We start from the raw sequence: 14,825 nt of genomic DNA on the forward strand, positions 1-14,825 counted from the left end.
AAGCATAACACTGAAATCCACAAGGAACCCTTGGAGAAACTAAAAGTACACAACTGGCCCATTACAGCCTCCATGCTGCCATCTTGTTTCGTTTCATCTTTCGTTTAACCACTACAAAATTTAACCAGTACAAAATCTTAAGTATTAATTTTATTGTACCACATTACAGAATTGCTTCTAGGTTTGCAAAAAATCTGCTGCGTCTTACCATAATGTTCCATCTATGTTGTTCTTTCATTCATCACTGATGGGTTTTGGTTTAGAGCCCTTGGAACAGAGTCGACCTTATTACCAAACTTGCGCCATCCAAAATAACTCTTGAGCTCTACCCCAGAATGCTCTTCTCCGTTACCTCAGATAGAGTTTGCTATAGAAAAGGATGTAAAGCCAAGGCCACTTTTGCGCAAATACCAAAGGGCACCACTTAGACCCAAAGCATCCCCCAGGAGACTTTGTAGGGGGGAGGAGGGTGGGAAGTTATGAATGAAAGAAGATGAACACAAATGGAACGTTATGGTAAGACAACTTCTTTATCTGATGATGTTAATTTTCTTTCCATTCATCACTGATGGGACAGAATCTCAAGCTACCTTGAGATCTATGGGTGGCCCTTATGGAAGAACATTCCTGAGTACCACTGAGCCAAAGGCAGCTCTCCCTCTGGAGACAAAGTCCAATTTGTAATGATTGATAAAGGTATGAGGCTTAGCCCAAGTAGCTGCTGTGCAGATGTCATCCATGGAAGCCCTGGAATGGAATGCTATAGATGTTTCCAAAGATCTAGTGGAGTGAGCTTTAACTCGGGTATAGGTTGACTGCGGCAGTATGCATTCCCTTACCCATCTTGACAAAGTAACCTTGGAAACAGCCACTCCCATTTTGGGCACAGAAAATGAGATGAAAAGCGGTTTAGATTTACAGATAGATTTGGTCCTCTCTAGATAAAATCTCAATTGTCTACGTATGTATAAGGAGTGAAGGCAATACTCTTATCTACTGGCAACATTTGGAAAAAGACTGGTAGGTCAATGGAGAATTCAGAAACAACTTTGGGAAGAAAGGATGGATTCATCCAAAGCGATAATCTGTCTTTATGAAAGACCAGATGGGGCCTCTTGATGCAAAATGCTCAGACTCTTCTGGCAGAGATAATAGCTACCAAGAATAAGGATTTCTAAGACAAACTTCAGGTCACTTCACAGCAGGTTCGAAACATTTTTGGGTCAAAGACTGAAGGACTAGAGTGAGGTTCCATCGGCTGACTGACAGAAGGCCTGATAGGAGAGATCCTCTTTAGGAAAGCCTTGCAAAGGCGAAAAGAGATGAGGGGTGCCCATCTATACCATTGTGGAAATTGCCTATAGATGCACTCGTACCATAGAGACAGAAGCTCCATTATCAAAAGAGTTAGCCAAGTATTGAAGCACTGCAGTAAATTGAGCTGAATACAGATCTAGCATGTTACCCTTGGACCAGATAGAGAACCTTTCCCATTTATCCTGATATAGCCTTCTGGTGGATGGTTTGTTAGAGTGCAGAATGAGGTCTTGAACAGGCGAAGCGAGATTAGCTTGCCTAGTGGAAGTGGAGAAACCAAGCAGTAAGCTTAAGACTGGACAGGTTTGGGTGACTACCCTTGGGGATGAGCAATCTGATCTGGTAGAGGGTCCAGAATCCATGGCGGGTATACTACGTGAGGTCAAAGAAAGGGGAATGATTGATGGGGTAAGTGCCTACAACCTAAAGGAAGGGGAGGGGATGTGCATCTCATGGGTCCACTAGCAATGATTCCCAATGGAAAAATACCTGAAGAAAAGTGTCAGATTCCTAACAGGCAAGGCTGTTGTGGTTACGTCACCCACAAAGTTGAGGGAAATCCTACAGTGCATCCCTCTACTTGGCCACCTGCTAGATTCCAGAAGCACTCAATGGGAATAACCGGACATACAGTGTAATCATAATGGCTGCCCAGATGATGTCCATGCTCCACCTGTGATGTAAGGAGGGAGAGGGTTGAGCCCTACACTTTAATATCACAATTGATTTTAATGTTAAACAAAGGTAAGACTGTAAATAATACTGAGTATAAAAGCAATGTTGCTTACAATTATTTTAAAACACAAAGGTGGAATACTTACATCATCTTCATATCTTAAATGAATGTGTTTTATTGAGATTTGCAAATTCTTTATAACCTGGGTTGCCAACTTTTCCAGAAATGTATCCTTCTTTTCTTCTTTTGGTTTGTCTGAAATTTAAATTAAATTTTAAGTCCATGGGCTAAGACTACAAAACTTAACTGCAGAGCAAGCATACAGAAAGTTAAACATACTTATGGATTTTGTAGCATTATTACTTTTTAAAGTGTGCTATATATTAACAGGCAATAAGAGAGGTGCCACAGCACTTATCTATTGCTGATATTCAGAGAGAACTGTATTCAATCGCATACAATGCAGCTCACCAATGCTTGTTTCTTCAGTGGCTTTAAATTGGATAAATAATCTGGAGCTACCAAGACTATTGTAAGAGGTTAGAAAGGGGATAAGGAAAAGCAAAAGGAAAAATAACTTGCTGGGGTTGGGGGCAGCAGACTAGGTAAATGTGAGCTAAAGGGAATCAAACACTGGTACCATAATTCTACTACTGTTGATCTACAACTCCTCCTCCTCCTCCACCATGGCTGGGTGGCTGTTCCACCTGTAAAGAAATGCTTTGGATTAACCTTTTTCCTTCTCCTATGTGATGTCATATCACTGCTTCTCATTACTACTTGCCTAATTATCTGAAAAAGGTTAACCTTCACACCAACCCAAGCTTACAAATAGCTCAAAAAGTTAAAGAACTGCTTCAGTCTGCACTCTTGCCTACCATAGTGAACAGAACTTCTGAAGGACTTTAGAGAGGCACAATACTCCAAAGTATACAGCACTGAGGAGTACATAAACTGCTCCACTGACACTCGTCCCTTCTGCTAATGCACAGTCCCCCAAGAACATTCCCTTTTGTATGCACTCAACAGGGACCCCCTGTACTACAGTCCCACATCTTGTTTTGTAGCACATGCACTTTCTTCAACAATAATCTGCTATATTTTCTCAGTTCTCCTTCCAATTAAACACTTTACTGCATTTCTACAAACCCCTCTTACATTGTCTTTCCTGTAGTAAACTTTCACCATCAACTAAAGACAGGTGCATTATATGCATCACTTTGTTCTTCTGTTGACATCTGGTCTACTGGTGGACCCTGACTGGTCATCTGTCCAGTTCCCTGTGCTTCCCTCTGTGCTCAGTGCACATCCCAGTGGAAAACTCCTCTTTTAGCCAGCTCAGCAGTCTGCTGATAAGAGATGCAGTCAGATACCATGCCTGGATACCCCCCATCCAAAAAACAGATTTTCAATTATCTGATGCATTACAGCACATGCAAACTGGTCAGTAGGAGATGATAACCTCTTAATTTCCCTTTAAATATCTAACATTTTATAACCTTCATGCCCCCAATATCCTCTCTTTTCCTGTTCCATGCTCTCCTGAATACCTTGTGCAGATTCCCTCTCTGGCAACCATTCTAAGAAACGATTCCATAGATCCATCTTTCTCTCTGTGAAGAAATACATTTCCAGATCCAAGGAACTGTTAAGCCCTCAAAATGTGCTGGCTCTGCCCCTATTCTATTCAGGATAACCTCTTAACATCTCCCAGACATGCTTCCCTTCCAATCTCGGAGAATAACTTTAGCTTCTCAAGTTTGTCATATCCTTCCTCCTCCATCTTATGCATACTTTGGTGGCATTTTTCTAGGTTCTTAGCACCAGCCTGATGATCCTTCACTTGCAAAGAATCGAGAAATTCACTCAATACTACAGCTGTAGTCTGACCATTGCTGTGTACAGCGCAAATGTTAATTTGTCCCTGGAGTCTATCCCTTTGAGGGTGCATACCCGGCACTGTTTGCTGCAGACACTGCCCTATCATTCAGTGCTCCTTGTAGCACAATCCACATGAGATCCATGCACCTGTTGCACTGCTATTCTTCTAAGTCTTCAGACCTCTGAGTGCTGTTACTGTCCATGATTTTACTATTGTAGGTTGATGCATTTTGCCATTTAATCCATACTTGGGTTATTCCTCCACCTAGCTCTCCTGCACAGCACCGTGCCCCCTTTCACCCTCCATTTTCTCCCTTTCTTTTTACTTGCAATTTATAGGTACCTTTTCATATCCTGCTTTTTCATCCTTTTCCATATTCTTGTCTGTTTTTCCTTTCGCCCCTTCCATCAATCACACTGCATTTATTTAGTTGACTTACTCTTCTAAATTTTCCTTCTACCTATAGTTAACGGTTTCCCACTTACCCCCACCCTCTAACTGTATTTTATTTAACTTACTCATTTTCCCCACTTACAAAACCCTGTCCTCTATAATACTATACTCCAATCTGTAATAAATAAAAATCCGTACAATATATTGGCAATAACATTTTTTCCTTTACTTAAGTATCAAAAGCTTTCAAAAAACAGCACTTCCTTAGCTTGTTTTTGCAGGCAACATCTTCATTTTCTGACTGGTTCAGCCTGCTCCATTCACGTCACTTCCCTCCCCTACTCTATCCCCAAATCTCTCCCACCCCCACTTATACTATCTAATATCCAACACTGCCCTATCACCCGCTTTTCTTCCTACCTCATCCAATCAACCACTAGACAACTAGTCCTTCCCTCTCCCCTTCCTCCCTTTTACAACTACAACCTTATCAAGGCAATAATACACACACACTATATACACTCTCCTACTACTCCTATTGTACTTCACACTAACCTTACAATCTCCTCTATCATCTCCTTTATCATCCATTGTACGCACCCTACTACCTTTCTATTATCCCCTCTGTTTTTTTGTCCTCCACTCTACCTGCCTAATCTGTTCCCTAAATATGTATTATATACATCTCTATTCCCTCCCTTTTTTATTTATTTAAATTTGTTGACCGGGAGTGTCCGACTGGACGTGGTTCCATTTTCAGCGGAGGCCCGGGGAGAAAAGCTCCACAGTAAAATAAACAGACAGTAGTTACATTGGATTACATAGTGATTAACAATTTAACAGAAATATTTTTCCTCCCTACTAACTTGCTATAATGTTAATATTCCACCTTTCAGCTCACCTCCCACTTAATGCAGATAACTAACACGCAGTCACACCTCTACCTCACTTTAACCTCCCCAGCTTTCTCATATAAAAACACAAACTCCTCAATACCCACCACCATCTTCATGAGGATTGGCTCCAAACCCACAGGTTGAGGAAAGAATGAAAACTGACAATATCTTATCACTTCTTTCCTATATAGTTTTGCATAAAAGCATGAATACATTATGTTTACACTTATGCACTCATTTATCCTTTAATATATATGAAAATGCCATTTTTTGGGTGGAAAATGCATATTATACTGGAGAACAGTAGAGGACATCAGGTATTACATAAATGCACCAATGCTCAGGATACCAATATTGCCGAATACAACATGACCCACCTAAAACTCGCAACACGGACCAAGATTTTAATATCCTAAAAGGATAATCCAGAGATGAAAGGGTAATTTAAAGTTATAGCAAAGACTCATTTGTTTTACTTTGCAAAAGAATACTATGGCAACATGGCCTTACAGCACAAGGACCCAAGGTTTCATTCTGCTAGGATGTCTTATGTAGAGCATGTGTGTTTTCCATTTATCTGTACAAGATTCTGATAGGATTTCTTAATGTACTGTGTTGGCAGTAACAACACAGTGCCCATTCCATGTTTTAATATTTGGAATAAATGTATATTAATGAATATTAATTCATTCTGTCAACATCCCACTCGCAAACTTCTCAGTAGATCCATCCGTGAGTCTTGTGTACCTTCTGTTTGGAAAAAAGCATTTCTCCTCCCATTACACAAAGGTGGTAACGGACTTCTCCAACTTACGGCCCATTGCCATCCTTTTACCCATCTCAAAACTCCTCAAAAAATTTATCCAGTTAACTCCTTAACCACCTACTTGATAACATACCATCACAGCATGGTTTCAGACCAGGCCACAGCACCACTACTGCTCTTAGCTCCTTCTTGGACTCTCTAAACTGGGCTCGTGATGCCAAAAAACTTGCCTCCTCCCTATTTCTTGATCAGTCCAAAGCAACTGATAGTCTCCCCTCTTCTCTTTTGAAAACTATCCAAAATAGGTCTCTCTCCCTCCACCATGAACTGGTTTTCCAACTACTTCTCAGACAGACAAACCACTAAATGGCAAACTCCTTCTCTCAATTCCTTAATACCACTACAGGTGTTCCCCGAGGGTCTATCCTGGGCCCATTACGTTTTAACATTTTCATTAATTGCTTTCACTCTAGCCTCACCCAAGCCACAGTCATCCAATATGCAGATGACTCTACTATCATTTGTACTGCCAACTCCCCTAAAGAACTTCATAAACTTACACAATCAACCCTCAGCTCCACTGAAATACGGATGTCTAAACAACCATTTAGCAATAAACCCCAAAAACACCAAACTAGTACTATTCACCCCTAAGAAATCCAACACTATAAACCAAGACACTTTTTCTATTCACTCCCATGACAATTCTATTGAGGTTGTCACTCATACCAAACTCCTAGGTGTCACTAATGATTAACACCTAACCTTCGACATGTACATTCACAATAATGTTAAAGCACACCAGAAACTGGGTATTCTACATCTCCACAAAACTTACCTCAACTACTCATCAAAACGAACCCTCGCTACCTCCTTCCTTCTTCCCCTCTCTACTATATGGTACTCCTCTAAAATCCAAACTTTCTATTATAAAATTGCACGGTTTGTCACAAATGAACTCTCTCACCACTGCACCTCGCTTCGGCAACTGAACTGGCTAGAACTACCGCATCATCTCACTTATATACAACTAATTATTGCCCATAAAATACACTACCCAGCCACTTGCCCACCCCTTTCCAATCTTTACTATTTGTACCACCGCAATAGACCTCTCTGGTCTAAAAATCAAATGCTTCTACAGGTAGAGAAACCCAACCACTGGACATTGCCTCAACTCCTTTTCCACTGCTAAGCTATGGAACTCTCTCTCTCCCACCCCCACTTAGATCTACCAGCAATACTCATATCTTCAAAAAAACTGAGACAATACCTCTCCTCCCACTGTTTATGTCCTTGTGCTAACTCCTCTCAATCCAATACCTGATTTTTCATCTCACCCTGTTCTGCACACTACTCTGCTTTCTTTTTTCACCTCCTATACCATCTTCTATCTCTCAATAGTTAACCCATCTCTCAAATACTTCAATTTTTGCACAGTTTCTGCACCTCTTCCTGTACCAATCACTCTATACTGCTATTAGCTAGATTTGCTCTTATATTTTCCCTCTTCTTTGCTTACCTAAATTCCTAGGTAGTTTAATCAGTTATTGTTATATGTGTTTTTAGTCTATCATACTTTATGGGCGGCCACGGTGGTGCAGTGGTTAGCATTGCCGCCTCACAGTAAGAGGTTCTCCGATTCGATCCTCGGCTGGGGTACCTTCTATGCGGAGTCTGCATGTCCTCCCTGTGGTCGTGTGGGTTTCCTCTGGGTGCTCTGGTTTCCTCCCACATCCCAAAGACATGCTGCAAGTGGATTGGACACTCTAAATTGGCCCTAGGTGTGAGTGTGTGCATGTGTGCCCCTTCTGTGAAAGGTTGGGCGCCGGGCTGGCAACTTGACACTGTAAAACTCCATTGCCAATCATGAGCGGACAAGGTGATCCACTGTGGCGACCCCTGACCGGGAAAAGACGAAAGAAGAAGAAGTTCATCATACTTTATATATCACATTGTTACCAGAACCATACCTGAAATTCTTCAGTTCAATCCGACTTAACTATTTGATATTTAGTATTTTCATCTCATTTTATGCATTGTACTGTTACTTACGATGTATAAAACTGTACCTATGCATCTCTGTTTAACTTTCTACTGCTACTTGTGCTTTATCAATCTGTATGTATGTACCATTCAGGAGATTTTCTTCCCGGGCCTCAACTGAAAATGGGCACTGATACGGCCCAGTGGACTTTCCCAGTAAACAAATGCAATAAATAAATAAGTTAACGGTACTAATATTTTAAAAGTGCTGACACTGTGTGCGCACACCTTTTAATTATGATTAAGTTATATCATTTATCCTTCATTTCTGTGTATTTGATAAATCATGATGCAGGCACTGTTCTTTGAGAAAAAGATAAACAGATAAATAAGTACAATTATTAAATAAGAACATTAGCACATCCCAGTATATTTCAGTAGTGTAATTTATTGAGCATTAGAGAAAGGGCAACCTGTACACAATCACTGACTGGAAAACAAACATTCTTCAAGCAGGGTGTTAATGTACAGGTAATGCCCCCTGAAAAACCAGGCAGACGCTTCATGGCAGCATATTAAGCTGCCATGGAGCTTGGACTGTAACGGAGATTACGTCTGCCATTATTTTACACCTCACTAAGCAGTGCTTTTGCAGTTTAGTAAAAAAAAAAAAAAAAAAAGAACATTTTGTGCATGTTTGTATGTGTGTGCATTAAAGTGAGTGAGTGCTCAAGTAATTATTTTAGTCGCTAAGCAGTGCTTTTGCTGTTTAGTGAATGCAAAATTGAAACAAACTAGAAAAGTGTGTGTGCGCGCAATCTAGGAGTGTTTATGTTTTGTGTGCATGTGAGTGTATGGGTGCTTGTGTGCATAACGTTAGAAGTGTGTGTAAGCATGGGTGTCGGACAGATCAATTGAGCAGTGGATGTATCTCACCTCAGCTTCTTAGCGGTCAAGAAATCCAGATGAAGCCTAAAATATTTGGGGAACAAAGGCTTACAAACAGGGACAGATTTTACATATTGCTCTTATAAAATTAGAAAATTGTTGTAACAACTTGTTTTATGTTAATACACATTCTCTGATCGATATGAAGTCCATACCTTTCACCTGTACCCAATTGTCAGGGAACACCAGCGATTTTAACTCGATTTTAGCTTTAGATTTTAGCTCTGGCTCCCTTAATCCCGTCTAAAACTGGGGCTTTTGGCTAAAGATGTTGACGTACTCTTAATGACAAATAGAGTGACATTTTACATCAGAAAATGTGTATTAATTTGCATTTTTGTTCTGTCACTGCCTCAGATTAATAGCACTAATACAAAAGTACCCCTGATTACTTCCGTACATTGACTTTGTTGAGATTTGTCCCTGATTAGTTGTGAGCTATGATAAATTGTTAAACTCAAATGGAACTCATTGATTTACTTCAACTCCTAATTTTGCCAACATATACTACAGCAAGTTTGAAAAAGTAGGTGGAATAACTATTTTATGACATTAAAAAAATACATGCAGTAATTTAAAAAACGAAATTATTCAGCAGCAATGGCACGATGAAACCTGAAACATGAAGGTGAAACTAATTCTGTCTCCTATATTCCATGTACTTATCTGAACTCAACCCCCCCCCCCCCCAAGATGCACAGCAGCAAGCAACTGCCAGCCTCCTTTGGCAAACAGCATACCCACACCATGTCAAATGACAGCCACGTGAAATAAATATTAACAGTAATTACCACTGATGCAATGCATCTACGGGGGAGCTGACACCTTCATTAACTCTATGCCATTATAACAGATCTTCCCAAAAAATCCAACTTATCAAAAGTACATTATGTACTCTGACATATTCAACAAATAAAAAAGTGTAGTAAAAACAATTGTAAAAGGTGGAAAAATGTCTTCTACTTAATAAAATACCTGCCCAAAGTGTGGTAAAAACTAGCACTCTGAGCATGAAGCATGGAATAAAAAGCATTACCCTTCCTAAGTTATAAAATCATGTAACTTAAATTAAGCTTAGTATTTAATTCCTATTTATGTATTTTCCAACAATTATACCTACCCAAAAGATGGCATATTTAATTCATCACACTTCTCACAAACATAAAATACACAACTTGTAATGTCCAGCAATTGTTATATAAGCATGTCCAGTAGTAACTGACATCCCTCCAGGCCAGTAATCAAGGTTCCTCAATCTTCACTACTGATACCGGTGATGGACATTCACTTCAAACAAAAATGGATACACAGTAAGTTCATGTGCAGCTCTCAACACAAAGCAAAACTTCCCTTAAGAGCAGACAGGGATCTTTACCCAGTCCTGGGGCTAGACTTCCTCCTCCAAACCACAAATAAGACTACCTTTCTCTCTGCAGAAACCAGGGCTGTGTGTGTCTGTTACAAATAGCCGACACACACAGATAGGATTTTCTCTCTCACACCTGGAAAAGGCTGGCATAGATTTACCAGCTATGCCCCCTCTTCCCAGACTAAGGTAGATTCACTGCCACCAGCCAGCTACTTTAAGGCTCTTAAAAGGATATCCAATTACTCTAAGTAAAATTAATACTTGTACAAATGGTAGTATTAGCAAAGCGACAACACTTTCAGGTGCATGAAGCCCACATTGACATCTAATAAATGCAGTTACTCCCCAAGGTTAAGCTATTTTCTAAATGACCTGCCACAACGAAAGGTTTACATATATTTAATAAATAAAATACAAAACATTACTTAATATTTACAATAAACACCAGAATTTCAATTCACAAGATAAACACAACTAGGAAGATTCAGACAGAAACAATATTTAACTAATATCACCATTTTCCTAACTGACTGAAGAAATATAATTCCCTGGTTACTAATTAAAGCAAGGTAAGATTAAGTGGACAAATGCCTTTTTTGTCAGGTTCCCAAAAACAGAGTGCTGAGAGTCGCCATCACATCACTCACTAATATCTAAAATAAAGTACTCGCTATAGAATGACATCACATCTGGTTACCTGATTCTGTGGTTCCCACACTAACCTCCTGACTAGAAGCTGAACCAGAATCTAGCACATATGTCACAATATACACTTAAAGCTTTGCTAAGGCATCTGGAGACTGTAAAACAATTCCAATACTTTCATCCTTCTTGTGGGAGGCTAAGCAGACCTTCTCTGGCACTACAGGGTTGCAATTAGTTAACAAAGGACAGTAAAAGCAAGATCCCACATCAGACATCGAGTCTGTGGTTGCATTCAGGCCTGTGAGGTAAAATCTTTATGGCCTAAACCAAGTTATTTAATTTCAAACTTTTTCTTAAGGTAAGCTGGGCTGAGCTTGACCCCTTCCTTTCCAGCATCCTCTGTCAACATATATACATTTCCTCAATTACAACACTATAGTCCTATTTAAATGTATATTTCTTCTCTGTCCAGCAGGACCCACTGTTGATACTTTTTTAACACAAGCAGCTTTACAAATACATTTTTAACACAAGCATCTGTACAAATCAGTGTGATATACAAATGACAAAATGATTTATATAACTCCAGCTAGCTATACTGGCGTGTTACGCATGCACTGCCCTACCCTCTCTATGGCACAGTTGGCAATACCTCACATTATCAGTCACCTTCTACTAAGTTGATTAATTTTCTTAATGATCTCAGACAGCCGAATATACCTTTCGATAGCATATGCCTCATCAGGAACTGGTCAGAGATGTAATCCTTTCAAAAAAACCCACCAAGCCTAAATTAAAATTATAACTTGTCAGAATAGCCAAATAATGCACTATCACCTTCTACTGTGAGCGTGGGTTCTTAACCCAAAGTCCATAAACAATGCGAGACATACCTCAAGTTATAACAAAAGCATACCCAGACACACACCCCAAACAAAAAAATTTATTAAAATAAATAAAATAACCTTGTTTCACAAAAGGATGCATTCAGACAAGGCCTAAAATCAGTACTTTCAGAGAGTACATTACACTTTGGTTAACAAATTTGAATAAATAAATGCACTGTTGAATGAATACATTTCAAACTGCTTCCACTTTATTTTTCTCATTATGTTACAAAACAATGTCCTTAGGGCCTCCTCAACATGAATATGGCAACTTTCACCTCATCTGGCATCTATTGTTTTAACTCCCCGCTCCAAGACTAAAAACCATCAATACACAGCCAGATACTGAGTAAAACAAGATTAGAATAATCCACTTATCACATACTGTGCCAATGGATTGAATATAATACAAAGCTATTTATATATTATGACTACATGCTACAGAATAAACTTGAACAAATTATGGATGTTGTGTGGAAATGCAGCGGCCTTAGATCAGCTCATGCCCTAGGCAAAAGGGCTCCACGGTGACCCCCACACCACCCAGGTGCCCCCATCCTGGTCTACCTACACCAAATAAATACTGGAAAAGCGCCCCTGCTACAGCGGCACCCTAGGCGGCCGCCTAGTTGGCCTATGCCCAAGGCCAGCTATGGAAAACTGAAATCTGAAAAAAGCTAGCAAATCTGAAACGCCGTTGATTTTAACTTGCAGATTTGGGCATTGTTGCACAACAGTACCTCCATGGTTGGTCTGTGCAGAAGTGGGTGTCCCTTGCCTGACTGACATGCCAAATGGCTGTGATGCTGTATGCAAATAATGCATAACTGACTGTCATGCAAATTTGACAGTGACATCATGCATATATTGGTTGTTTTACTCATCACCCATGTAAATTTGAGAGTATTCAATAAATTAAATGTTGCAGGTAGTCAAAGTTAGGTGCAAGGGATCCTATCAGATGATCAAAGTATCAAAACTCAAAATTCATATGGTCGGAACCATATGATCAAAGTTTTGAAACTTTGAAAATTTTGAATGGAGATCGCAGCACAGAATGGAAAATTTACCCTTTTCATCAATGTAGTACAGGTTTGCAGTCGGTACATTTAATTTGCAGGGGGTGTGGGAATTATAGTGTTGTTTCTTTAGCATTAGGTTACTGTAGTGCCCCACTCATGCTAACAAGCTCACTACCCAATTAACATTCATGTGGCGGTGAAGACAAACATGAACATTCATTTATTATTCGAACATGTTATGGGGTGTTTGATTGTGGCAGGGGTTTTGGTGGAACTTGCTACTGGGCACCCAGGGAAATACTGTAGTACGTCATCACCGTAAACTGTCCAGCTGAAATGGGTTTGTTTTCCAAACGTGTAAGAGAAAACATTTTTCCATACCTCCTTTTAATCAGCTGCATGTCATCTTGCTTCTCCCCTTCACAATTGGGATACTTCTTGCATTATTACCTAAGGGTGTGGTATACAGTCCCTGTATCACAGCCTTTTCTGAATCTAGGAAAATCTTCAAAATTCAAGCCATGAAAAGAGGAAAAAAATAGTGTAAGGTGTGCCTAAGCTTCACAAATCTCAGACATCATATGCACAGGATTTTTCTTTCCAAGATTACTTATGCCACACAACTTCATTGCTGAATATTTCTTTACAAAATCAAGAGTTAGTGTAGTGCATTATTGACTTGATAAATCAATGCTGATATTGTCTTTGCACATGTGACTGTATAGAGTGTGCCACAAAACCTGCATTTGATGGGATGGTAGATTGTTCATCCTCTGTTGTAGAAAAAGTGCTAACCAGAAAGTGTTGGCTTTCTATTTACAACACTATTTGTTTAAACTCTAAAACATTGTTAAAGTGAAAAATATAATTGTGGTGATATAAAACATTGCTTTTAAGCTGTCATCAGCCTACATATATACCACGCTGCATAGTGGGAGCTTTAGTTCATAATAAGTAGCTAAAACAAAATGCACTCACCATGCAAGCACATCTGACGATGAGACAATGACCACAGTAAAAACAATTACAAAACCACACACTTAGTTTTGTCTCGCACTTAGCATGTTCATTCTTTTAACAGCTGAACATATTCAGAATACACTAAAGAAGCTCTGGTATTACAAGAACAAAAGCACTTAGGATGATATGCTTGTTGCTCTCTGTGAATACAAAAGAGGGAGGGGTATGCAAGACCCGAGAAGAGGTCAATTCGTAGCTGTGGGTTTATACCCTGCTTTTATGACAGATAGAATACTAGATCACTACTGTGTTGAATGACAAGATGAATAGAGCAAGAGTCATAGTAGGAATAAAACAAGAGTCATAGTATGAATGTTTTGCTAGAACTTTTATTCAGTAGGTTGTTTTATAGAGAAAGTATACTTTTCTGCCTACTAGCTTATATTACTTGCGAATTTATTTGCTCACTCTTATTAAGCAGTTCATTTTCATGCAGTAAATAAAATTTCATCTGCAATTACTTGCCTGCCGTTGCCCTTCCTAACAATATAACTTAACACTGAAATTAAAAAGCATAGCAAAATGATAATTTTGGAATCTAATGAACTAAGCATTTACAATTTTGACTTTTTTCTTTTTATTTTCCCAGTAAACTGCATAAGATTAGAGTCAGTTAATAATGCCGGACACAAGAATGTTCAGAAAATTTATGTTGCTGACCTGTTTTTCTTTTCTTTTTTGGGGTAGGGGTGGGGCATAGTAAATGTAGATGCTTTAAAAGCATGAACAGGGCATACAAGATGGCCCACTTTTACTCCCTTAATTTTGGGAAAAAAAACACTGAGGTGGGCATACTGCTCAATGTCTCTGCAAGAATTATGGACAAAGCTAACAATAATAGGGCAACAAAGGCCCCATATCATGGTCAGTTTATAAGTATTACTCTAATTCAATTAAATGTTAATAGAACATGTTTTGACTAATGCAAATTAAGAAACTGCAATGACTGCCACTATTAACTCACTAACATTTGATGATTTGCTAGAAAATTAAACGTGCTGCAATGGCAGGGCAAACC

The 14,825-nt window shown here is 39.3% G+C and overlaps 1 protein-coding gene across 1 annotated transcript in view; it reads right to left on the reverse strand.

The window, feature by feature from the left end:
- VPS13C (vacuolar protein sorting 13 homolog C) overlaps positions 1 to 14,825 on the reverse strand; it is a 6,956,796-nt gene that overhangs the window by 6,099,907 nt on the left and 842,064 nt on the right. The window contains exon 7 of the mRNA XM_044076309.1: positions 2,139 to 2,248. Coding sequence (XP_043932244.1) covers positions 2,139 to 2,248 — 110 coding nt within the window. The remainder of the gene's footprint in view (positions 1 to 2,138; positions 2,249 to 14,825) is intronic.

Source organism: Protopterus annectens, chromosome 7.part0, assembly GCF_019279795.1.
Source record: "Protopterus annectens isolate FY-2018-M chromosome 7.part0, PAN1.0, whole genome shotgun sequence".
NCBI lineage: Eukaryota > Metazoa > Chordata > Ceratodontiformes > Protopteridae > Protopterus > Protopterus annectens.